This window comes from Bactrocera latifrons, unplaced genomic scaffold, assembly GCF_001853355.1.
Source record: "Bactrocera latifrons isolate USDA-ARS-PBARC rearing strain unplaced genomic scaffold, ASM185335v1 scaffold_20, whole genome shotgun sequence".
Taxonomy (NCBI): Eukaryota; Metazoa; Arthropoda; class Insecta; order Diptera; family Tephritidae; genus Bactrocera; species Bactrocera latifrons.
The window spans coordinates 789584-814529 of NW_017535519.1; the positions used below are offsets into that span (position 1 = coordinate 789584).

Here is a 24946-nt window from a genome sequence, read left to right on the forward strand (position 1 = left end):
TTGCCCAGTCGGCACCCGTTAGGAGGATATATGTAGCTAAAGGGATTTTCGCATTAATAATATATAATTTTACAAACGATTAGGAGTGCATAATGTTTTATGCGGTAATAGGTATCTAAAATATACAAATAAGGCTAATTAAGTTATCTTATATGCCTTTCCTCGTCGTTTCCACGGTCCGCCTGTTAACTTAATCTAACCAGTATACTAGGTAGAGCGACAGAGATGAAAGCAAAGTTCTCACTCATACGCAGGCTGGTAAGAATTTAGTGGTGACGTGCACACATGTTGTTTAGTAGGAAATTCTTTATCAATGACTTTAACTTTATCAACTGTTTATGTGTGCTAACCTTAACATATCCATAGTTTTCGCCTTTTTTTTTGTAAATTAACTGACAACACCTGATCTACAAGAACAAAAAACTCATCTATAATATGGTTCACATCATTCCACCCATAAACATAGATATTTTTGTATATTTGAAACGATTAAAAATAGTATTTATGGATTGAATCGTTTCATGAAAAAGAATATACATATGTAGGGGAAAAGTTCACAATATTGACTCTAAAATTATTACATAGAATTGAATCTACCTAGAAAGAATGCACATTTATCGCAAAGCATACCTAGATACACATGAATATGTATAGTATATGAACGCGAAGTACCACAATGATGTAAAACGGATACAACACTACAACTAGAGTAAACAGGTAGCTAACGTTAAAAACTCCAAAAACAAATACTATATACATATGCACATATCTAAAATTATACTTTTTAAAAGGACACATTCTACGTCAAGACAAGAGGTATAAATATAGCTACCGACAGAAACTAAGATCAGTATATTACTAGTGCTCAAAGAGCTGAACTCATTTCTCTAGTCTTTGCAAAAACGCCATAACGGACAAAACAAAAGGTTCAATCACAATAAATAGATCAAGATGTCTGTAGAAAACATTGTGTAGCACATAAGGAAATTCTTCCGCAGTCAAATTCTAAGCAACTGCTTAGAACTAAGCAAAATTAATTGACCATAAAAAGTTGAGGCTGCTATACTAAAAGTTTCAGTTGTAGGAACAAATACATTTCATATTTGTTGGCTGAAGTAGGCACCAAAATGATATCCTTAGTGAATTTCTATTATAAATATTTAACTTTAAGAAACATACGTAGATATTTAAGGAGGATTTTGAATTTTGTTTTCAGATTATAAAGCAAATACATGTACMTACATACATACATATTTTTAATATAAGTATTAATAAAGCTAAAATTATGAACAAATATATGATGCTCATGATTATATATTTTATATAAGGACCTTATACAATGGGTATTACATAAAGTGCAGACAGTCAGGCCTGAATATTTAATTTATATTATATATATGTATATACTAGTTTTATTCGTCGCATCGGGTCATGCTATACCTTTGTGGAAAGCTCATTTCACGCGCTAACACGTGTTTGATTGATTGTCGTTTCTTTTAAGTCGTTCGTGAGTTATAGCGTCGCAAACATGGAGCAAAACAAAGAGAAAATGCGGCATATTTTACAGTACTACTATGAAAAATGCATCTCAAGCCGCCAACAAAATTTGTGCAGTTTATGGACCCGATACAGTTTCCATTTCCACCGCACAACGATGGTTTCAACGTTTTCGTTCTGGCGTAGACGAAAATTGCGATGAAATCGCTGAATTGGTCGAAAGAGACCGGCATTGTAGCAGCCGATTCGGTCAAGAGCTAGGCATGAGTCATCCAAAAATTTTTATGAACAATTGAAAATTCAATAAAAATACCGCAAGACTTTTTTGACAACCTATTATATAAGTTAATTTAAGTATTATATGTGCGGCTATTGATTTTTTTCCAAAAAGCAAATTTCGGTAAGAGAGGGTACAATTGTGATTTTAATCAGTTGCCTCAGAAATAAGTAATTAATTCGAACTCAGTTGTGGAAAGTCTGCGTTTAAAATTTAAGCAGCACACATACAAATTTGAAGTGGTCTACAACTTTGCTTTCGCCATTTTTTTGTAAATTTAAGGCTTTATTGTACAAAAACGGTCCAAAAGTGTTTTCTCTTTTTCCCTCAAAAAGCAATGCTTAATTAACACACGAAATGATTCATTTTTTTGTAAACTAATACAAGTTGCTTTACAAAAATGAACATCTGGAAAATCATCTTTAAAATCTTTGCTTCGAACGAATCCTTCTCAGTCACACAGGCGGGTAATAAAATGTGAATTATTCTAGTCAGTGTGGTTGATATGAGGAAAATACTGTGATCAAATTGAAAGGTGAATTTTGTCCATTTCATCCCCTTCAAAGTAATCTCCTCCCGCTGCAATACACTTATGCCAACGAATTTTCCAGCCATCATAGAACTTGGAAAATCCTCCGTCGTGATGGACATCAGAGCCTTTTTCGATTCAGCTTTTATATCCCCAATTGAGTCAAAACGGGGACCTCGGAGTGGTCATGTATTCTGGTGCATAGCCAGAAGTTACACAAAGCTAAATCAGGCAAATGCGGTGGTAGCGGCACAATTTTAGTTGAAAATGTGGCGAAATGATCACAAATAGCCAATGAGATGGGGCATTTTCGCAATTTTTTTTTAGACAGTAAAAGCCGATATCACTTTTAGAGCCTCACAAAACCACGCGTATCTCAAATACTAATGAGTATTTTGACGTGAAATTCAGCATAAATGTCACTAACAGTAATAAAAGATTGCCGATTCAAAAAACACACGAAGTACATATAAATTAAAAGTTCACCTTTCAGTTCGATCACTGTAGTATATATGTATATATAGTTATACAGTGTGGTCTTTTGAGACTTTTCAAAAATTAGTTGCATGCTACGCTATCTTATTGTATTATTAATCAATCAGTCTGAGAGAATGTAGAAAACTACCCATTTCAAATTTAGTTTCAAAATGAACAATTTATGATAATTGTTGATTTTTATAGAAACAAAGCTTTCAATTACTCTTATTAATGTACGAATTTGAGCTTCACATTATCTACGACGTCAATAATATATATGAGCATGTATAAGCTTATATGTAGATATATATATGTAATAGGGCCCATACACGACGTGTCAAGTGTGGAAAAACAAACATAATTACAGGAAAGTGATTTTGAAACCGTACTAGATTAAAAATTGTTTAAGATTTTTGTTTTCCACCGTAAAACTTCAAATCCGTGTAAAAAAAGAGTTGGGTGAATATACATAGGCAGCAATCTGAAAAGGAACGCATTTTGACTTCGTATGTTCATGCTCTCAAACATTAACTACTTTTTTCAATTTGTAAAACTTTTTTTTTGAAATTTTACACTTTTTTTTTGGAAATTTCTTAGTTTAATTAGAAGATACGTTATTAGAAAATATGAATCTCTTAGAATTTTTTGTTTCTGATGGAAATGGCGACCTGCATCATGCCCGCCGTCCGAAAAATGCAAATGCGAGATGCATCGGGCAATTGCGTCCCAAGGGCAGAATATCAAAGATTTCGTATCCAAAAATTTTGTGAAACATGTTCAAATATATAACTATTAAGCCTAGAAATTTCACTTGAATCAATTATTTCTTTCTTTCCCAAAAAAATCGAATTTTGAAGCTCCTCCCTTAACACTTGCCATTGTTCGTCCGCGATCTGTTCGGCGACACGAGAGAATTGTGATTTTGTGCGCACACAACGCCATACACGACACACATGTGCGCACACCGATCATAAAAAAAATCAAACATTTTCGCGAACATGGATCGGTACACATACGATTGAACGCACTTGTGTGTCGTGTATGGGCACTTTAAGCAATGAAATACTTGCAACACAGCAAGACTTTTTACGGTAAACTTGCTTACTGAGAGAATCTCTTCTCTTTATTATCTGAAGTTTTTTCGTATTATTTTTATACTATTGTAACATATTGATACTGAGTATAATAATAGTCTTTGTTCATTATATATCTTTATATATGTAATATATAAGTAAATAACAGGATGAGGAAGTGAGTTGAAATCCGAGTACTCACAAGCAGTCACCGTCTGTCTATGCAAGCGATAACTTGAGTAAATAATTGAGGTGTGCCGAGTGGACTGCCCATGATGAACAGAGACGCAAAAAGCTGAAGAAGAATTATTTTTATTATATTAAATACCTTGAAAAATGGAGTACCCTTAACAGGGACTGTTATATAACGTTATTGGATCAATTGAAGTACGAATTTGTCGAAAAACGATGGTATTTGAAAAATAAGCAAGTGCTGCTTCACCAAAACAATGCACCGTGTAACAAGTCAGTGAAATCCTTGAATTTCCTCCGCCTACTCGTATTCTCCAGATCTGGCCCCCAGGCTCAAAAGAATGCTCGCTGGGATTTTGTCGAATGAAAAGATGATCGACGAAACCGAGACCTATTCGAAGCAAAGGACAAATTGTACGACAAAAGTGGTATCGAAAGTTGGAGGATATAGTGACCTTTAGTATATCACCCATGAAAGGAATTATGTTGAATAAAAATAATTAATTTTGCCAAAAAAAAATTGCTCTACCAGGTGTTATTCTTGTATGTCGAAAATGGATTAAATCGGATCTATACTTCTCTTAGCGCCCATATACCTAATATAGAGTTTTTCGAATTCCAGTTGACTTTACATGACATAAACCGGCCAATAAATTAGAAGAGCGTGGTTTTCTAATAACGGTACATTTTTGTACCTAAATTGGATCAAATTGGGTGAAAACTCCCATATAACTAATATCAGGTTTTTCATACATCTAGTGGGGTTTACTCCTTATATATAGGTTATGGTCTGTTAGGTACCTTATAGATACTCCAAGATTATAAAAAATCGTTTCAATACTACAGTTATTTCCCATTTAATAATTTAAGAAACTTCCTCTGTTAAGATAAGAGTTAATGTATCTGCCAACGCATAGACGGATCTACTGAAATGTAGTAATAACCTTTGGAGAATTTTGTGGAATCACTTTCAGAAGTTTTTATTTTCATTTCATATTTATATTTTTTTTCTAGAATATTTTAATTGATACAAATAAATAATAAATAATCGTATACTCAGAAAAAAACATTTATCTCAACTGTCTATACTCAAAAAAAAAACGAACACTTGTATATATACATATACGACATTATTTCATTGATCCACAGAGCGTATGAGTAACATTTATTATTACGTACTTCTTAGCACCTATTGCTCATGTAATAAAACGACGTAATGAATAAATGTCGAACATAACGTTATTATAAGTTATTTATGTTTTCACTTCTAGTTTAAATATATGCTTATATTTAATATATATAAGCACACTACACACAGAAGTACAAAAAGAAGATAACTCTTTTTTACACGGTAGATAAGTTCCTCAGAAAGCCATGTAAAAAAGAGGCGTTTCCTATTGTAAAATGAGGGATACGTTCGATGTCAGAAAATGTATTTAAAATGTTATTAAAAAAATATTTTATAGAAAGTTGAATTTGTGATTTTTTATCAGGGCACGTTCCATTTTGGGATAATTTTTTAAGAAATGATTCACTATACTTTTACCTAATGTTAGACCGTCATCTGTTAAACTAGCAGTTAGTTGACATATTTCGGTCATCTCGGTCGTTCTCACTGTTATGGTTCTCAGTTTTGCCGTCATCATCATCATCATCTAGAGGTTTATCTATCATTAATTCGTTGACATCTCCAATTTGTAGGTCCTCAACAACCCTTCTCCTCGGATTTCATGTGCCAAGGCTATAATTTCAGCGCGCCAGTCGTTTCTTCTTTTCGCTACGTGGCGCCAATTAGATATTCCAAGTGAAGCCAGGTCCTTCTCCACTTGGTCCTTCCAACGGAGTGGAGGTCTTCCTCTTCCTCTGCTTCCCCCGGCGGGTACTGCGTCGAATACTTTCAGGGCTGGAGCGTTTTCGTCCATCCTGACAACATGACCTAGCCAGCGTAGCCGCTGTCTTTTAATTCGCTGAACTATGTCAATGTCGTCGTATATCTCGTACAGCTCATCGTTCCATCGAATGCGATATTCGCCGTGGCCAACGCGCAAAGGACCATAAATCTTTCGCAGAACTTTTCTCTCGAAAACTCGCAACGTCGACTCATCAGTTGTTGTCATCGTCCAAGCCTCTGCACCATATAGCAGGACGGGTATTATGAGTGACTTATAGAGTTTGGTTTTTGTTTGTCGAGAGAGGACTTTGCTTATCAAAAGTGGGGTCTCTCATCCGAGGCTGTTGTTGTGTTTTCATTGGGGTGGTTTTTTTACGTGACGGGTCCCAAACCCAGCGCACAACCCTATGCAGGGAATTTTCGCCTTCTCACTTTAGCTCACCTTCAAACGGATGTTCTTAGGCTACCCAGAGGATACTTGGTCAAGGACCGGAAGTCGTGAGCTGCTTGAGTCATATGTAAAAGAATCGTTTCTGGCTACTCCCACGTGAATGGCGATCAGAAAACTTTCCTCACTTGCGTGAACTTCTACACATGACTCTATCCTCCCTTTCCTTCTCTACTTCTTCTAAAATATGTTGTGCGAATTATACCCTGATCTAATGGTTGAATCAAGGAAGTGGTATTAGGTGGCTTGGCGCATTATCTATGAGCAAAAACACTTTAAAATCAAGACATCGCTCTACCATATATATTTTAACTATACACATATATATATATGTGACCTGGTCTACGAAAAGGGAGCTAACGTGCGAAAACTGGTTTTCTGGGAAACAGCTGTGTAGTGAAAAGCTCTGTGGAGCTCAATTTTCACTTTTTATTTGATATGGATGGAAGATGAGATGCTTTTCACGTGATAGAAAACTAGTTTTAGCACGTTAGCTCCCTTTTCGTAGACCAGGTCACATATATTAACTTCAGAAACAATCCATTCCGTAAAAGTTTAACTAAAAATTAATAGGTAAAATACCTTTTTCACTTATTAAGGTCAGAAAAGTTAAATCTAATTGATAGCACGAACAATGGATAAAATATTGGGAGCTTATAAACTTTAAACACTTTAATTAACTCTACTGCTTCTGTTCATTTCAGCAATGGTGCCAACTGTGGAAAAACAAACATAATTACAGGACAGTGATTTTGAAACCGTACTAGATTAAAAATTGTTAAGATGTTTTTTTTTCAACTGTGAAACTTCAAATTCGTGTAAGAAAAGAGTTGGGTGAACATACATAGGCAGCAATATGAAAAGGGACGCATTTTGACTTCGTATGTTCATGTTCTCAAGCTGTCAATGAAATTATTATTAGTAGTTTAGGGACTGTAGTTCAAAAAAATATTTTTAAAATACTTCGATTTTTCAGTGTTGCCTAAAGTCCATATGTCAACATCAATCTAAGTGTTTTAAATCGATATATGCGTTTGTGGATTTTTTGTTATATTCATGTTAAACCTACGTCGACACAAGTTCCCATACATTTTCAATGTCATTGTGGTCAGCAGAGTTTAATTGTTTCGGTCGGAACCAGGCTTCAACGATTTTTGTTTTAAATAATTTATAATTTATATTTAATTAAATAATTTTGAGGAATGCTGTCGCGTCCACTCGGTGAGACAGAGTGAGTTTTACGATCGCACGATCAGTCAATACTTACGCTCTGAAAATGAGATTGCTTGGCCATAATAATAAAACTTATTGCATTTTGGAGAAATAAGGAGTTCATATATATATATTAGATATTATTTTATTACATTTCCAGGATATATGTATGTATGTGATTGCCTTTCAAACTTAAGTAAAAGCATGGAAACGATATTTCTTTAAAATTATAACTATACTACGGTCATAAAGAAATTGCATAATAGACTGGCATACGTAAAATTTTGAGTGCTTACATTTCGCACCATGTATACACAGTAACATAAATGTATTTACGCTTGCAATTTTAAGTAGTACATGTATGCAGCAGAAAAAACAATTCTATAGGAAACTTATACAATATTTTACATTCCAGTACCAAATAATGCTTTTCAAACGTGGTTAGCGTTACTTGTAGTATACGTAAATAGTTTCTGGTGTTGTTAAAATATTTTATAATAATTGAAATATGAGTAACTATATGAATATTACATGATTAAACTAAACAAATCAAATTAAATAATTTATAATGGAACTTATGGCTAAGATGCGCACAAACATATACATATATGTACATACATATAAATATGTACGCATTTATATCTATATGTGTAAATGTGTATTGTAAATAGGTATGTATGTGGTAGTCTAGCTTAAATTAATTAACAAATAAACAGAGTATACAACTAAAGTATAATATTTGCAAGAGTGCATGAAATTCGCATCTCATTTTCAGTAAAATTCATTGCATTTCACTCCGTAACAGTAATTTTTTATGTAAATATATTCATGAGTTTTTTTTATTTTTTTTTTCAGAATGGTTACGAATATATGTATGTATATAATATAATATTTATATTTGTATGTATATAATAAACAACAATCTTTTTTATCTTTTAATATAATCAAATTTCATAAATGAATGTATTGAAACAACTTACGTTTCACATTGGCATTACTTTATTCAACGATTACCACTTCCACAACTTAAGTGATTTCCCTTCTATCATTTTGAATGTTTATAAACATAAATACAAGTATTTTGTATCATACAATAAATTTAAACATTAATTCCTGCAGAATTTTGCAAATTTATTTTCTTCTTTTTGTTGTTGTTGTTTCGGTTGCATTTTTTCTGTATTTTAGGCACTGTTTTCCTTAACATTTTCATAAAAGTTTTGTGATTTTTTTTTATTAACTAGTCTAAAGTTTTTTTTCTGTAAGGGCAATTTTGAGGTTAGATTTCATTACGTGCGTTATGTACGCTTTGCTTTTACATACTACTACGTTAATGATTTGTTGTAATTATTGCCTAAAAGGGATGATTTCGCTTGCTGCTAATAAAATATATATGTATGTAGGTATATATATTGTGTATGTACTTAACTGCATTATATTACAAATATAGGTCTATCACTATCATAATTTTACGTTTTAATTGTTTTATACATGTGTAGGTTTATGATTTAGGCGTGTAAATAATTTTGTTTCGCATTGGCGATAAGATTACATTTTGTTGGATAATAAAGTATGTATGTATGTAATTTTAAAATTAAAATCTCCCTGATAAATAGCCGCAAACATATGCACATGCACGTGTTGTGGCAAAATATCGTCTAATGTGCACAGTGCGTATGACTTATCACAACGCAACATGTTGCGTTAGTTTGCAAACAAGCGCAAGTTTAGTGACTGTGAACAACTTTACTTTAAAACGGGTGCAATCGTTTGAGCTCTACATATTCAACAATTGTTTATCAGTTTTAAATACAGTTAATTATATATGTAGTATGTTTTAACAATAATATTGATATTTATTTACACACTAAGAAAAAAAATTACTACCGGCGCATGGCCATATCAGACACATAATTGATCAAAATGTGGAGCTAAGCTAAAGTGTACAGCACACATGCTTGTATGTAGTGAACCTGGTGGGCAGCTCTACGCCAACTTCATAATTGATGATTGTCAATTTTGCATGTTAATTTCATATTAGAAAAGTCAATTACTAATAACAAAGCGCTGTTAATGACGACAATAAATCAGAAACCGTTAATATGAAAAATGTTTTATGTAGTAGTTGTTGGTTTTTTAGCGGTAATCATCATATTGCTGGTTCGACTAAGTTTTTAAGGCAATTTTTTGTTAAATTTAATTTCAAACGTTCTCAGATTAGCAAATTTCTTTTGTAGTTATGATTTTAATTTTTCGAGTTTTTACTGGTAACTCTTTGATATAGCCTCAGCTGCTTAGCTCAACTAAATTTTGATAAAAATATGTCAGTCATCTAACAATGCATATAGACGCTCGATATATTGAGCGGAATTCTGTGCTTAACTAGCAAAAATTTGGTACTTTTGCATGTTTTATTGTTTACTTTCCCTGTATGACCGTAAGTTACCATTCAGCTGAAATTTTAACTGCATTTGCTAACTTACGCGATTGTCGTCTCACTGCAATGTTCAACTACTCAACCAAGCCCCGAATAGTCGACGCTGCCGACGTTCTCTTCTGCCCTTCACACTCGCGTAACAATTAAGTTGTCATCACTCCTTGTGGCTTATATTAGCCGTCGGATTGCCGCTGTTGCCCATTAGTTTGTGTTGTGGTATAACAGTGAGAGTTTTGGGTATTTTCGACATCAGTGTATTGTCAATCAGCATTTGTTGTTGTTGCTGCTGTTGTTTCGACGTCATTGTTGCCGGGATGCCGCCACCACTGCCAATTTGTGGTCCCTTGTGCAGCAATTGTGGCAATTTGGGTGCACTTTGTGCGCCCACCATGTTGCCGTTAAGCATATGCGTTGATTCGGGAAAATTCCAAATCCAAGCATTGCTATTGAGCTTGGCTGCGGCGGCAGCAGCGACTGCTAGTGGATTGGAATTCGGATTTGAGAAGGCATTGGTCAGTAGGGGCATCATGGGCGAGGAGAAAACACTAGCATTTGAATTGGGCACGCTAACGTTGGTGACTGCCGCGTGCGAAGTGGGTGTGCCGTTGCCGCCATTGTGTGTGGCTGTGGCGGTGGGTTTGGGAGCGATTGTTGGATAGCGGCTGGGCGCCTTTAGCGCATGTTGTTTCTGCAATTGCATCATTTGTAATTGTATCAATTGTTGTTGTGCTGCTTGCTGTTGTTGTTGCTGTTGCTGCTGATGTTGTTGTTGTTGGAGGTGATGTTGCTGTTGTTTGACGGCATGTTTGTTAAAGCTTGCCACTGGCACAGTCGGCGTTGTTGTTACTTTCGTTGATTGCTGCTGCTGTTGTTGTTGCTGTGCTTGTTGTTGCTTAACATCATGTGGATTCTTGCCAGTCTTTAACATCTGATCACGTAACAATTTCTCACGCCTCAAAATGCACATACGGTTATAGTCGAATATAGAGATGAGGAACGGTTTGCCACCGGAAAGTACCTGTACCAGCGCTGGCAGGCGTCGACCGTCTGCGGTCTGATATAAAGGTCCACCTTTGTCGATTAAATGCAAATTTTCCTCAACAGCCATAAGAGTGGGGCGCCAACTGCGCTGTTGACGCTCACGTACAGTCAAGGTATCGGGCAGTATAACTACGTTGGGCGGTGGTGCGCGATGCGACGTAGCGCTACCTTCAGCTGCCGCGCCGGTGCTACCCTTTGCAGTAGCCGGCGTGCGCTTGTTGTTTATAAGACTGGCTGTGAGTGAAGACACTGATGCAATGCTCGTTGGGGGCGCTGCTACGGTGCTAGTAGCGTTGGTGGAGGTAGTGGTGCCAGTTACAGCACCGAGTGAACGCCGTTGTAAACTTACTAGTTCGGGCGGTGATGTTAATAAGGATGCTCCCGTGCTATTTTTCGTTTTTTCTGCCTCGTTGCGATTGTCCAATAGCTTATTTGCTAAATCGAGTATCTTTTGCTGCTTAGTTTCAGTGCTGCCATGAGCTTTTCCCGACGTATTTGCCATATTGCTGCTGGGAGCATTACTTGACGCTGATATTGGCAAAATTTCAACAGCTTTGTTGATGCCAAGCAGATTGGTTTTCAATATACTGCGACTATTGCTCGATGCACTGCTGGCACTGCTATTGCTGCCGCTACTTACTGAACCACTGGTGCTACTGCCACTCACGACAGTTAGCGTAGTCGAAGGCATTGCATTGGTGTCGTTTGATTTCTCCTTCAAAAGCGACTTCTGTGGCGAAGGATCACCAGACGATTGGGATTGAGGCTTTGGACGCGCTATTATTGTCACTGCATTGGAGCTTAGCTGTTTAGTTAGCTTGTCCACCGAATCACTGCGTGCGCGTTTGGAACGCATTGCATTTGGAATGTCCCGTGACACACTATCCACATCCATTTGTTGGCCTTTACTTTCGCTCGAACCACCGCGCTTCGGTTCATCATCATCTTCATTGATTTCTACTGTGGGAATGTCAGTGCTGTTGCGTTTACTAGAGGGCGGGCTAGATTTAGCGCTTAATAAACCACTACAGTGCCCTTGATCATAAGAGGTAAGACGCTGCCGCACCGTCTGCGTATAAACACTAGCATTGGAAGAAGCATTTGGCGAAAGCACCAAATCGCCATTGCGGTAGTACTTTTCCAAAAGTATGAGATGTCGTAAGAACGAACTTTGATTGCCGTAAGGCTTTTGTAGCTCCTCCCACAAACGTCTCGTTGCCTCGTCGTATTGCAAAAACGTTTGTACACGAGTCCAACCTTCTGGCGTACGCTGACTTGCGCTGCTGCCAAAGGGCACCTTGAAATGCAGACCGAGATCCTCTTCTCCTGGAAAGAGTTCACGCATGGATATGTTGGGATTGGCACGCAATACATTTGAAATATCACTCGCAGCGCCTGGGTTTGCGGCTGTTGACGACGATTTTGCGGCATTTGAGCTGCCACTACTGCTCTGCAAGATTGCCTTGAGCTTAGACATTTGCTGTTTCCCGGAAGCGGAGCTGTTTATTGGTGACATTGGAGCGCTAGAAGAATTCGAATCGGTCGATAATGTGGTTGGTGGATCATAGTCGTTCAGCATGTCATTCGAATGTAGTATATGTTTTTGCTGTGTCTGTTTTACAGTAGCGTTGTTTTCACCGGTACTCATATCCATAGGCGTTGCCTCGCCCAAGCATTCAATTGAAGATCCATTAGAATCAGCTGGCGAGGGTAAATCTTTTACGGGAGACTCTTCAATCGCTATAGACGTATCGGTCTTATCCGCTTTCTGAGGAGTTTTGCTGTTACTCAATGTTGATTTATCTGCATCACTCATAGTTATATTGGTAATATTGCCGTCTTCATCATCAGCTTCTGAAGCATCATTGCTTCCATCATGAATATTGTGAAATTGAAGAAGTCTGAAACGAAGAAATATTAAATATTTGTTTGTTTTTATTAATATTCACGAACATTTTTGAGGTTATATGCACGAATGAGCTTTGGACTAAATTAAATAAACTTGTTATTTACCGTTTGCGATAATTTTTAACAAATTCCGCCTTTTGTGATTTGGTGCTATCTGGTGGTTTCATTAACAAATTTGCGAAATAACGGCATAATTTGCAGACAGCCGTACCAATGCCCAATTGTACTGGAATACCCATCTCGGAAAGAGCTTTTTCTAAACGATCTGTGTCCTGTAAAAAAAATATATACAAAAAAATAGTTTAGTTAAGAGATCGCTAGAAAATATGTCGAAACTTTGATAAATTTGAATTTTGCACAACGAAGAGGTTGTTGTTGTTGTTGAAGAGGTCTTTTCTAGTGGCTCGCTCAATGCTTTTTTTCCAGAAATCAAATTGTATCTATTACATTTACTTACTAGTCCAATGCAATTTTTGCAAATTTTTGTTTTAATTAATTGTTCATCCTAGCCATTGTAACCCTATTTAATAAAATCTTATTATAGTTTATAATGCTGATTGAAGTCAGTATATTTAAATAACTAAATAAATTATGAGCCTTCTTTAAGTTTTCTTTAGCCCATCGATCGCTCGGTGGATTTCAATGCAACTTATACAGTGAAAAAGAAAATGCCACCACGTTTTGGCTGTTCACTGAAATAGCGGATTTTAATTTTTCACAACGAAAAATGCCGATAAGAATTTTAAATGTGTGAATAGTTCAATTTAGTTTATTATTGTAATTTAAATGACAATAGACTATAACAATGAAAAAATTTAAATTTTAGTGCTTACAGGACCTCACTGCTCCAAGGAAGATAGGCTTTTGATCATTGAGCTTAGAAAGGAAGGGAAAACATACAAAGATATACAAGATCGTTTAAAATGTTCTGCCAAGATTGTATACAATGACATAAATTATGCATCCTCTATGGAAATAAAAGCCGAGCTGAAGTTGGGGATCAGTGACGTAACCATTTGACGACGACTGTTAAAGGAAAATTTGAATGCGCGAAGCCCACGAAAGGTGCTTTTACTTAGTCAAAGACATATTAAAGCCCGGTTGGAATTTGCCAGATGCCATTTAAGCTGGCCAATATCAAAATGGCGCAATATCCTTAGGACAGATGAATCCAAAATGGTCTTGTTTTATGGAGCAGGCGCTAGACAGTATGTCCGTCGACCTCCAAACACGGAGTATATTCCAAATTATACGGTCAAGATAATAAAGCACGGTGTCCTTAGAAATTTTGATATGGGTCGGTCTTTCTATAGCGGTGTGGGCCCAATACATATGTTCGATGGGATCATAGATTAAAATATGTACATGGAGATATTAAGGAACGTTATGCTGCCATATGCCAGGTGGATTATGCCCTTAAAATGGACATTCCAGCAGGATAACGATCCAAAACACACCATAAAATTGGCTTAGCCAAGAAAAAATCGATTTGAGGCCATGACCAGCTCAATCCCCGGAAAACTTATGAGGAAACGTCAAACGCTTTGTTTCAAAGCAATCCCTGTCTTCTAAGCCATAGCTTTGGCAGGTTATTCAAGAGGCCTGGGTGCAGATTCCTCTTAAGTGTTGTAAGGGCTTGGTTGACTCCATGCCTAGTAGATGAGAGGCTGTAATATCCAATAAAGAATACACCACAAAGTATTAGGACAATACTAAAATATTATTTAGTATAATAAAGTTAATTAATGAGTCATGTTGAGTTTTTTAAAATAATTTTTTGTTAACACTGCTATTTCACTATTTAGGATTAATTAGCACAATATAATTTTAAGGACATGGAAAAATAAATAATTTATCACTTCTAAAACATTTTTTTATCTCATATTGGTCTTTATAATATAATTTGACCATCTAGAACATACAGGTTATCTGCACTGCTATTTCAAGGAACACATCTGTATATACTAACGTTGAAACGTACCTACAAACGTCGGGCATATCTAACTGGATTGTTTCGGATTTAATATGCATATCTCACAAACTCTTAACTTGGTAGCATTCCTTAAACATGTGATTTAATGCCTTCTGCAAGTAATTGTGTAGAATAATGTCGAATTGACAGTCCTTGGACGGATACAAATCCAGCTCCAGTCCTGGTTTAAATTCTCAATTATGGTAGGAATTGATATTTTCCTTCACGTATTTCAAATTAAAGAAAGGATTGCAAATTAAACAATTATTGGGAAAAGAGGGTGTGATATCTTTAAAATATGTTTCCCTATTATCCGCATTGAAAAATCCCTTTGATATACATATAATAATTGTTTCTAATAGAAGTATAGCTTACCGACGTTATGTGATACATATGATTTTTGCCCAAGCGACGTTTACACAATACACATCCCGAACATTGAATGACGGTATCATAGTGGGCCTGACATAGCCATACACAAGTTGAACCGGTCGGCATATCAAAGTTTAGTAAGAATTTTTTCACACTCTTCCGTATACATTTGCGGCGCAATGAATGTGCGGCTGGGTTGGCGCAATCTGGCACTAAACATTTATGAGATCTGGGATCATCTTCGGCATCAATTGCAATATTGTCCATTCCTTCCGTGCCTGTTGAGGAGCCAGCATTATCAACATGTCCCGTTACAGACATACGTTTTTTATAGGATGGAACATTGGCACGTCTGTCTACATGACGGAAGCAAGCGTCACACAAGCAACTGTCAACTGTTAATTTCTCTTCATCTGTATGGCGGAATATATATAAAAAAGTGGTATAATAAAGATTAATTAGTGAAAATTATAACACTTTTTAAGAATGTTAAATATTGTATTTTGTGAAACTTACTTGCAAGTATTTTCTGCTGACGCTCAGCTGATTTGATTTGCCCTACATGACAGGGTGTATCATATAGTCCAAATTTTCCGCTACAGTAGAAACATTGGTCATCACAAAGTCGACCTGGATGAAATTTAAATGACGACGCTTTTTCAGGTATGAGTATTTCTTCTTTTTCATCCTTTTTGTGTGGAACACTTGCCATGGTGTGGTGATGGACATTGTCATAACCTTCCGAATGTGAGGAATCTATTTAATTACAATATTGGATTTTGTTAATATAGAAATGTTTGCCCTTTAGTTGAGTTAGTCTAATAAATATAACAAGCATTTGCAAGCCAAGCTCAAGTTAAATTGAAAAATGTGTGCGTGCAACAAAATATATAAAAGTTATTTATGTATGTACATATAGACATGTAATAGACGCAAGTGAATTATCATGTATAGGAAATTAACTAAATATAAAAGAGAACAACTTCAAAATACTATAATAAAATTTTCTTGTATGTACACATAATATATGCATAATTTTAAAAGAAAAAACTTCAACATTATCATAAAGGTTGGTTAATATTTGTATAAATAGAAACAAAATGGAAAAGAATAAGTTTAATTAATTTGAGCTAAGGCAAAATTCTTTTGCATTAGGGTTAATCTATAAACACACACCAATAGTAGCGGTATTTGTAGAATGACTAGTAGTGTTAGATCGATTGTATGATTTTCTACCATGCGTTTGAACATTTGAATGGTCTGCCGTTGTACCGGCGTTGCCAGCTTTTAGCCCACCTTCGTTCTGGAAATGGAAAGAGAAATGTTAAGTTTTAAAGTGTTCAATTTCAACTATTTGCTTTCAATTAATACCTCATTTTGTATAGTATAATAAGCGTCCTCCCCATTGCTGTGCTGATCGGTGGCGCGATCAGCATTTCCTTGGCCACGTCCTCGTCCTTTTTGGAATGTAATTTTAAGTGATTGTCGGCGCACTGTGCTGCCATTCGATACATCCTTTGCTGTAGAACTGCCAGCCGATGCCGAGCCATGTTGACCGCCATTACCATTGTTTTTGCGTCCGTTACTACCGCCCGAGGTCGAAGTGTGGCATCCACTACTTGTATTGCGATTTATTTTAATAACGGTCTTTAGCGTGCCAGTGTATTCATGTGTCAACGCCGCATTCGCAGATTTGCCATTGCGCTTACTACCATTGCCGATCGAGTTTTGTTGTTGTGCACGCGTAGCTTCAGCAGCGGCAGAACTTTGTATAAATTCTTGACGACGTTTTTCCGCGGCCTCGTGTGTTAACAGTCCCAAATTCTGCAAATGCTGTTCTTTTTGACGTAAAGTTTCTTCGTCGGGCTCCAATTCAAGTGTAACCCAGGAGCTGCCATCAGTGGACTGACCTGATTTCACGGATGTAGAATCGTCCTCCTTAAGAGCAGTTGTTGGTTTAATAGGTGAATTGGATGTGGAAGAAGCCGGAGTGTCTTGACCCGCAGTATTTGCGTTTATAGAATTCTAAAAATTAAAAAAAACAGATGTTAATTAAGATAATGAAAATAATAATAATTACACACCTTCTTTTCGAAATTGCCTGCAGAATTTAGTTCTGTCGCCTCAGCAATCGGTGTAATGTTAATATCTTCATGAAGTTCAGTTATTTTAGCAATTTCCTTTTCGTCTTTAAGTGTCCATCCTGACTTTAGGATAACTGCGGGTTCTGACAATTTAGCACATTTCAAAACTTTATCTTTCTCCGAGATAAGCAAATCAACGTTTTCAACATTTTCATGACTCTTTATCTTCTCCAAGTCATCGTACTTTTTCAGTTCTGCATCAATTTTTGCAACAACCTCATCGTCCTCTATATTTTCAATAATTTCCATATCTGTAGTTGGACTTTCTTCTTCTTGCATATCAATACATAATTTTGTTTCATCTTCTTCATCTGAATTAACTGCATCCAAAGCTTCTCCTAGATCTATACATTCGACCTCTTCGACTTCCATTTGGATTCGTTTATCTGCGGAGAGTTTTGCATCAACACTTTCAACTTCAATTAAGCATTTTAATTTGACATCCTCGATGAATTCATCTTTTTTAGCGGTTTTATTTTCAATTTCAACATTAAGCTTGGCTTGTATACTATCACATTCAGTTTTAGTCTTTTCATTCACCTCTTTCACTTTGTCATCTAAGACACTCAAATCGGCTTTATTCTCAATATGTTCTGTGTCATTCTCCATATCTTCATCAACGTGCAAACCTTCCATTACATCTTCTTGCACTGATGCATTGTTATCCATCGATATGGTCTCGCTCCCTTCCATTGTTACATCATCGTCAACATCTATTTCGTTCGAGAGTTTTACGTCTATAAGGTCTTTTTTCGCGTCTTTTTCTACGGAATTAACTGTATCTTCATTTACTTCACTGTTTACACATTCTTTTATTTCCACATCGTCGTCGGCAATCACCGCCTCGCCATCCTCCTCGATTACCAAAGGCGACAAAATTTCAGTGCTCACACTATTACCATCATCATTGAATGTATTTTTCTTATCATCGGTAATATCTTCCACACGTAGGTCGCCTTCCTTCAATTCCTCACTTTCAATAGATATTGCATCGCTCTCATCAGACATGACCTTATTCTTAGATGATAGCAATGTTTCGTCATTTTCCAATAAATGAATTACTTCTCCTTTGTCTTCGACAGCGGTTTGTTCTTTTTCCTTGCCTGTGCTTACCTTCTGTACAATTTCTCCCAATTTGGGATCTTCTTCAATTCCCAAATTATTTTCCAGAAATTTCGGTTTTTTGTAGAATTGCTTAACGCTAATTTCACTCACTCCTTCGCTGATCATTTCTGGACTTAAGGAGGCTGCCTTAGCATGTACCTCTTCATTTACTACTGAGGTGTTACTGTTACTGGTGGTGGCCAATGGCGCAGTTGATTTTTCAATTGTTTCTACTTTCTTTGTTTCACTATCTTTAATCGATATGTTTGCGATCTTGGATTCAATTTTTATTTCCGTATCTGTTTCAACTGTAAGTGGCAAAACAACATCCCTACTTGAATTGTCTACATGTCTTTTCTCCATCTCAATGTCTAGATGAATTTCTTCAGCTAAATCGGGAGTCAACTTTTCCACCTTTATATCTGTTATTGAAATATCATCTATGGACGATGAAGCCATGCTATCCTTGGAGTCTTCATCAGGTACGTGAAGTGGTGTAGCAGCTGGATTTAGGCCACCTGTTGCTGTTCCAGTTTTCAATAATGTTGAAGACGAATTACGAGTCAATGCGTTCGTCTGAACATTACCGCGTTTACGTTTTGATTCGTTTGTCGCACTACCACTTGCGCTGGAGGTTGTTGAAGTGGTTGGTGATGGCGACGGCGAAGCGTTCTTTGAGTGTCGTGTGGCACGTGTACTCGGAGAACATTGCAGGCTACTTTGCTGGGGTTTGCGCACGCTCCATCGGCTACGACTGCGCGTCACACTGGAGCTTGAGCCAGCGATGCTTGCTTCTGTTGCGGATTCATCGCTTTCAATGGGCTCTGATTTAATTTTCACTGTGTCAACGTCGTTATTACTGTTAACCGAAATGCTCGGAGGTGGCAGCTCATCTTCGGTAACTTCGGAATCATCTTTGAGTTCGATTTTAATAGATTTACCACCATGTGAGTCTATTGCTATTGTTGTTTCCTCATCGGTACGTTTACGCTTTGATACTGGCTCACTTGTTGAAAAGGAATTCTTTTTACCGGCTGTTGAACGACGGGGACGGGTCGATGTTGTGGCGACTGGAGGCGTCTCAGGACGTTGTGTGTTTGTCGGTCTGTTGCGTGTTACTCTGGTATTTGCTGCCAATTCTTGTGCAAACGATTTTCTAGTCGTCCTATTTGTTGTTGTTGTAGTTGATGATGCTGTAAAAACGCTTACATTAATATTTGCGGCGGAACGTTCTGCATCACCATCTTCTATATTTTTATCATCCGCAGTTCCTTTCGTGTCTTTAGATGTGTTATCACTTTCATTATTTTCTGTATTTCCCTCCTTGGATTTATCCTTTTCGGTACCTGACTTTGTTTCTCTGCATTCTTTCAACGATTTGCGACCTTTTATTTGATTTAAGCGCCGTACAGCACCACCGTCCTCGCTCTCACTATTTGTCAATTCAGAATCACAAGCTTCGTTGCTGCGTAATTCCTTCATTGCACCTCCAGATGGTGTAGGAGATATCAGAAAAAGTGGAGAATTTCTTGTTATACGCTTCGGTTCGCTACTTGCGCGTTTATTGTCGGCTTTTGAAGTTTCTTTGTTAGATGACGAATCCAATGCTTCGTTCATTTCAACATCCTCACAAGCGTTAGTGGAAGTTTTCGAACTCATTTCGGATTTTTGATTGGCGCTTGTGCTGGCTGTGCCTGGGGAAGTGTTTGCTGCCACTTTCGGAATTCCATTGTCCGATTTTGCTGTTAACGATGGTGTTTGAGGTGCTGTTGCAGCTGTTGTTACTGCTAAAGGAGCCGATTTGCGTGTCGACATTTTATTTTCCTTGAGACCAGTTCTCTTAAGGTCCAAGCGATTAGCAATATAGTAACAACAGTTGTATGCAATTTATTTATTGTTGTATTTTTTAATAGCGAGATTAAGGCTCTCGTCCCAGAAATTTGCTCCTTTGATATAGGAGTTCAATTTACGCATTGGGTTTTATAACTATAATAAAATAAAAAAGTTGTTAAGTTTATGATTTCTTATTAAAAACTACTTAATTATGAATACAAAAAGGTAGCTCAATAACCCTTTCGTTTTGTTCAATATAATTAATCACAACACACTGAACGCTTTTTAGCTTCAGCACAAACTCATATAAGTACTTCTAAAACAAGTTGGTTAAAGTTAGTCTTGTCCATCGTTTAGTTAAGGTTTATAACCATGTACAGCTGTAAGCAACAGCATACAAAGGAAAAATACGTCAGGAGCAAAATATCACTGTCATGTGTATGTACACATGTTTGCGAGCTCCTGCAAACCGGTTACGAAAGTGCGTGTATACTGGTAGGAATCACGTACTCGTTCGGTGAATTGGATTTGTTTCACAGTTTCAAGGTTGTAGATCAAATTATGTATCTCTTGGCTACTAAACATATTAGTAGAAATGGCTTTGAAAATAAGTAATAATACAAAAACAAATAGGTGCTACACCCACATCATCATCTATGCCGTGTAAACTTAGTCCGCTTGGTCGTGTATTGAAATACAAATTGGAGTGATAAAAAATAATATTGAAATAATCAATCTTAAACAATTACCTTATTGTGGTAAGTGGGGAAACTAAAAATAATTGCTGGATTTAACATCCCTTTTAAATGCTTTTATTTATTTGTTTTCTTGGCGCATAAGATAAACATAAAGTCTAACTAGAAACATAAGTTTTCTCTTTTCTGTTCTACCTGGCATGCAACAAAAAAAAAAAAAAAAATACCTCTGACAGGACCAACTACCGAAGAGGACTTTTTCGAAAGATGCAAAGACGTTAAAGTAAGCAATAATTCAATATATGTACATATCTCCATGCTTGTGTGAACTTATGAATGTATTTACATACATATGTATGTAAGCTTTTGTTATTATTGACACATATTTTTAATCGTAACACATAATGTTGCGTATACGCCGCCTATACAATTAAAAATTGTCTCACTTTATAAATAATCTCTGCTGTAAAACTTTATAGTCTTAAAATTATACTTGTATTTTGAGGAATGTTAACACTGTTTGACCTATGAACGTTTTTTAAATAAATTATTTGTGTTTATGTGTCAAATACAAGTAGTAAACATCAGTAACCACGGCTTCGTAAAAGACCTTATTACTTTACAAAGTAGTCCAAAAAGAAAAAAATCCAGATTTATTGCGCTGACTCTGATACGATTTAAATAACAACAAAATAGGAATATAGAAAAAAATTTTGTTCCTAATTTATGTATACCAAACATTGTTCTTTTCTAGTGTCTACGCTAACATAAAACTAGGTTTTACATAACCGGAAAGATGTAGAGGTTTCAACCGGGCAAGGCCTATTATCTATTTGTTGTATATACAAATTCCTTAGCAAATGTAAAATTTAAAAAATAAATAAATCAATAAAAAAAAAATATTAACAATCACGAAAGTACTACCCATATTAGCAAAGGTGCAACACCTCTGTTTTAAAATAATGTCAGGTGTAGAAAACAACAAAATATAGAAATTATAAAGTCATTTACACAATTTATCTAATTTTTATTTTTGAATAAGCTTCCTATACTTAATTTTTTAATGTGATTATTTTACGATTATTCATTTTACTAACGTTTTATAATGCTTTATTAATAGATAACAAGCTTTAGAATTAAAAGTTGAATGAAGGTGTTCCTACTTTAATCACCTAACCTTAATTCGAATGAAACCTAAGGTGTCACTAGGTTGCAAAAAATTAAATAAAATATTCAAATTGTAAGTTTATAAAATTAGGAATTATTATAAAAACAATTAAAAAGTTAAAGTAACGACGTTTTGCACAACTTTAAACTCTATGTTTACTTATATAGCATTAACATTTACCGGCCTCTTAATTAATGACAGAAAATTAATTTTTTAACTTGAATCATGTTATCGTTTTCATTTGCCGCAAACAATAAGTAACCATTTAAATATTAGTAAGCATTCATTTGTAAGTTATTATATTCATATGAAAAACACATTACTCCATACATAAGCAGATAAACAAAACAACATGAGACAACAACGTAACAGGAGTAAACGGGTGTGAAAAATATTAAAGGCTAGCGCGTAAGAAAGAACGCCATTTTCTTCCGACAATCGCCGGCGTAGTCGCTGTCACCACACTTTCCTCAACGCAGCAGCAGCTGTTCGCCGACGTACGTATTTTCAATCGCTGATTTTGTTTTAGCATCCGCCATTATCATGTTCGGTCAAAACATAAACTAAATAAACTGTATAATCACTCATAAGCAAAGAGAAAAACAAAAAGCTGGAAAGCAAAGAGGAAATACAGCAAAAACTAAAAACGGAAATTGCCGAACGTCACTTCATACATTCTTCTCCGCTGCCACTGTCATTCGTTGGCAGCTGCGACTTTGTGTACGCCATTTTCATACCAGTTTCGATGTACTCTTCCAACCTCTGCTCTCTTTTATTCTGAAAAAATGCATTTGACAATTTTCCTTTCCCTTTGTCCTAGTGAAATTTTGCACCACACACGCTTTTACATTAAACTTTACACTCTAGCGTAGCGTAGCGTAGGTTTTCAGCTTTAACATCCATTTTCTACATAGTTAAGCGCAGCTTTATTTATATTTGACTATACATTTTGTGCAACCAACACTGCATTTAAATCAAATGACCAACCGATCTAAAACTCACTGAATAACAACGCTCAGCACAATATTCAAACGCGCACACCAATGCTTTAGCTGTTTTCTTGCAACGCCAGCTCGCGATGAGAAAGCCGAGGCCATACGAGCCGAACAACACTTTGGAACGCACGAATGCGGTGTGCGAATTTCTTTTATGACTTTTCGCCAAATGTAATGCAATTAAATTAATAATTTTCACTCAGTTTTTCCACTTTCCAACCTATCACAATGTACATTGCAAACAACGTTTATCTTTTTCTCATCAACGGATTGCGAGTATTATTTTTCTCCGCAACCTCTTTCTACACACGCACATAACACCAAATGCACACTCGTTGTACTGCCGCATATACAGATAAATTCACAAACTTGAATATAATGAGAGAACAGCAAACGGTAGACGGCGAACACGACATGGAAACTGAGCAAATAGAATGTGACAAACAAAACGAAACCATCGAACGAAGAGCGCCGCCGAAACGTAATTAAAGAAATGACAAACGTGCTGAGAGCAAGAGACCAAACCGCACGTGAGATCGTAACGTTGAAGTCGACGCCGAATCAACCAACTCGCCATTAAAGAAATCAGCCGTAACTATGGCAGCGTCGCCGTCACTGCTGACAGCGAGATTTTCCCGCTGACAATAGCGTCGCTGACGTCGTTCAATACCGCGTTTGGTCAAGTTAACTTCGCTATGTCTTCATGTCGTGAACGTTCGTATGCTTGCAGTTGTCGCGTTCGAATTTTCCTGTCTTTACTTAGTTAATATTTGTTTAATTTGCGATTGTTTCCTTACATTTTTTCTGATTTTTCTCAGCAACTGGCAGTTTCTTATTGTTCTTCTAAATTCTGTCAGAGTCTATGTTGTTGTTCACCTCTGTTTATTTATTTGCTGAGTAAAATGTTATTGTTACTTCGCGCAACATAGTCAGAAGGACTACCTCGACTACATTGATATAACGACTATAACGATTATTATGACTGTATCGTTGGGGGTAGAAAATAAAACTAAACGCTTGCTACACCGCTCACTCGCTACAAGGCAAACGTTTGGCAAAGCAATGCAAAGCAGCAACAGCCGAAATCTGCGCCAACACAATCATTTTCGCTCTCAACGATACTCGCCAATTGCTCTGCAGCGTGTGTTTGTTGTTGTGTTCGTAAATTAATGCTCATTTTTACTCTCTCATTTCCGTCTTTCTCTCTTTCTATTCATCGAAAACACAGCCAGCTGTTCGTTCATTACCATCGACAACGAGACTTAAACGCCAGCTCACGATGACGACGCTGGCAGCGCGGTCGACGGTGGTCGAACGAAGCAAATGCACACATACGTATGTATGATAATATGTGCATACATATTCGGAATGCAGCAACAAGCAGCAGTGCATCACAGGAAAATGGCCGATTGGCGTTGGGTGTGAATGCAATTGCATTTCGGGTGTACTTGTGCGTAAGTATACCGAAATTTACTCCTTTAATGATGCTACCGTTGTTCAAGTCGTTCACGGGTGGGTTAATGTGTGCTTTGTGGGTTTGTTCTAACATTATATATAGTACATGATGCATATATGTATGTATGTATATAAGGATGCGTGCATGCATATGTATAGAAACGAAGTTATAAAAATGGAAATGAATGATTTGTCAAATATAACTAATATGTATGTACAATATCACCGT

At 36.4% G+C, this 24946-nt stretch overlaps 1 protein-coding gene across 5 annotated transcripts; it reads right to left on the reverse strand.

Moving 5' to 3' along the window:
* Window positions 1-8829: 8829 nt before the first annotated feature.
* On the reverse strand, window positions 8830-24246 carry LOC108968028. Of its 5 annotated transcripts, none has more exons than XM_018931765.1 (8): window positions 24060-24246; window positions 17408-20557; window positions 16695-17348; window positions 16620-16626; window positions 15840-16079; window positions 15327-15736; window positions 13085-13251; window positions 8830-12972 (listed from the first exon to the last, which is right to left on the reverse strand). In XM_018931765.1, the coding sequence occupies exons 2-8, from the start codon at window positions 20384-20386 to the stop codon at window positions 10185-10187; spliced, it is 7245 nt and encodes a 2414-aa protein (XP_018787310.1). In that variant the 5' UTR covers window positions 20387-20557; window positions 24060-24246; the 3' UTR covers window positions 8830-10184. The 5 variants fall into 5 exon arrangements, with proteins under 5 accessions (XP_018787310.1, XP_018787309.1, XP_018787305.1 ...); XM_018931764.1 differs by having other exon boundaries at window positions 16560-16626; XM_018931760.1 differs by having other exon boundaries at window positions 16500-16626.
* Between the last annotated feature and the right edge of the window lie 700 nt (window positions 24247-24946).

Coding starts and splice junctions, on each gene's coding strand:
- LOC108968028 (XM_018931760.1), bottom strand. CDS start 20,386: ATGTCGACACGCAAATCGGCTCCTTTAGCAGTAACAACAGCTGCAACA. Junction 15,737..15,839: donor TCAGCAGAAAATACTTGCAA/GTAAGTTTCACA, acceptor TCCGCCATACAG/ATGAAGAGAAATTAACAGTT. Junction 13,252..15,326: donor ATATGTATCACATAACGTCG/GTAAGCTATACT, acceptor TTTTTTTTACAG/GACACAGATCGTTTAGAAAA.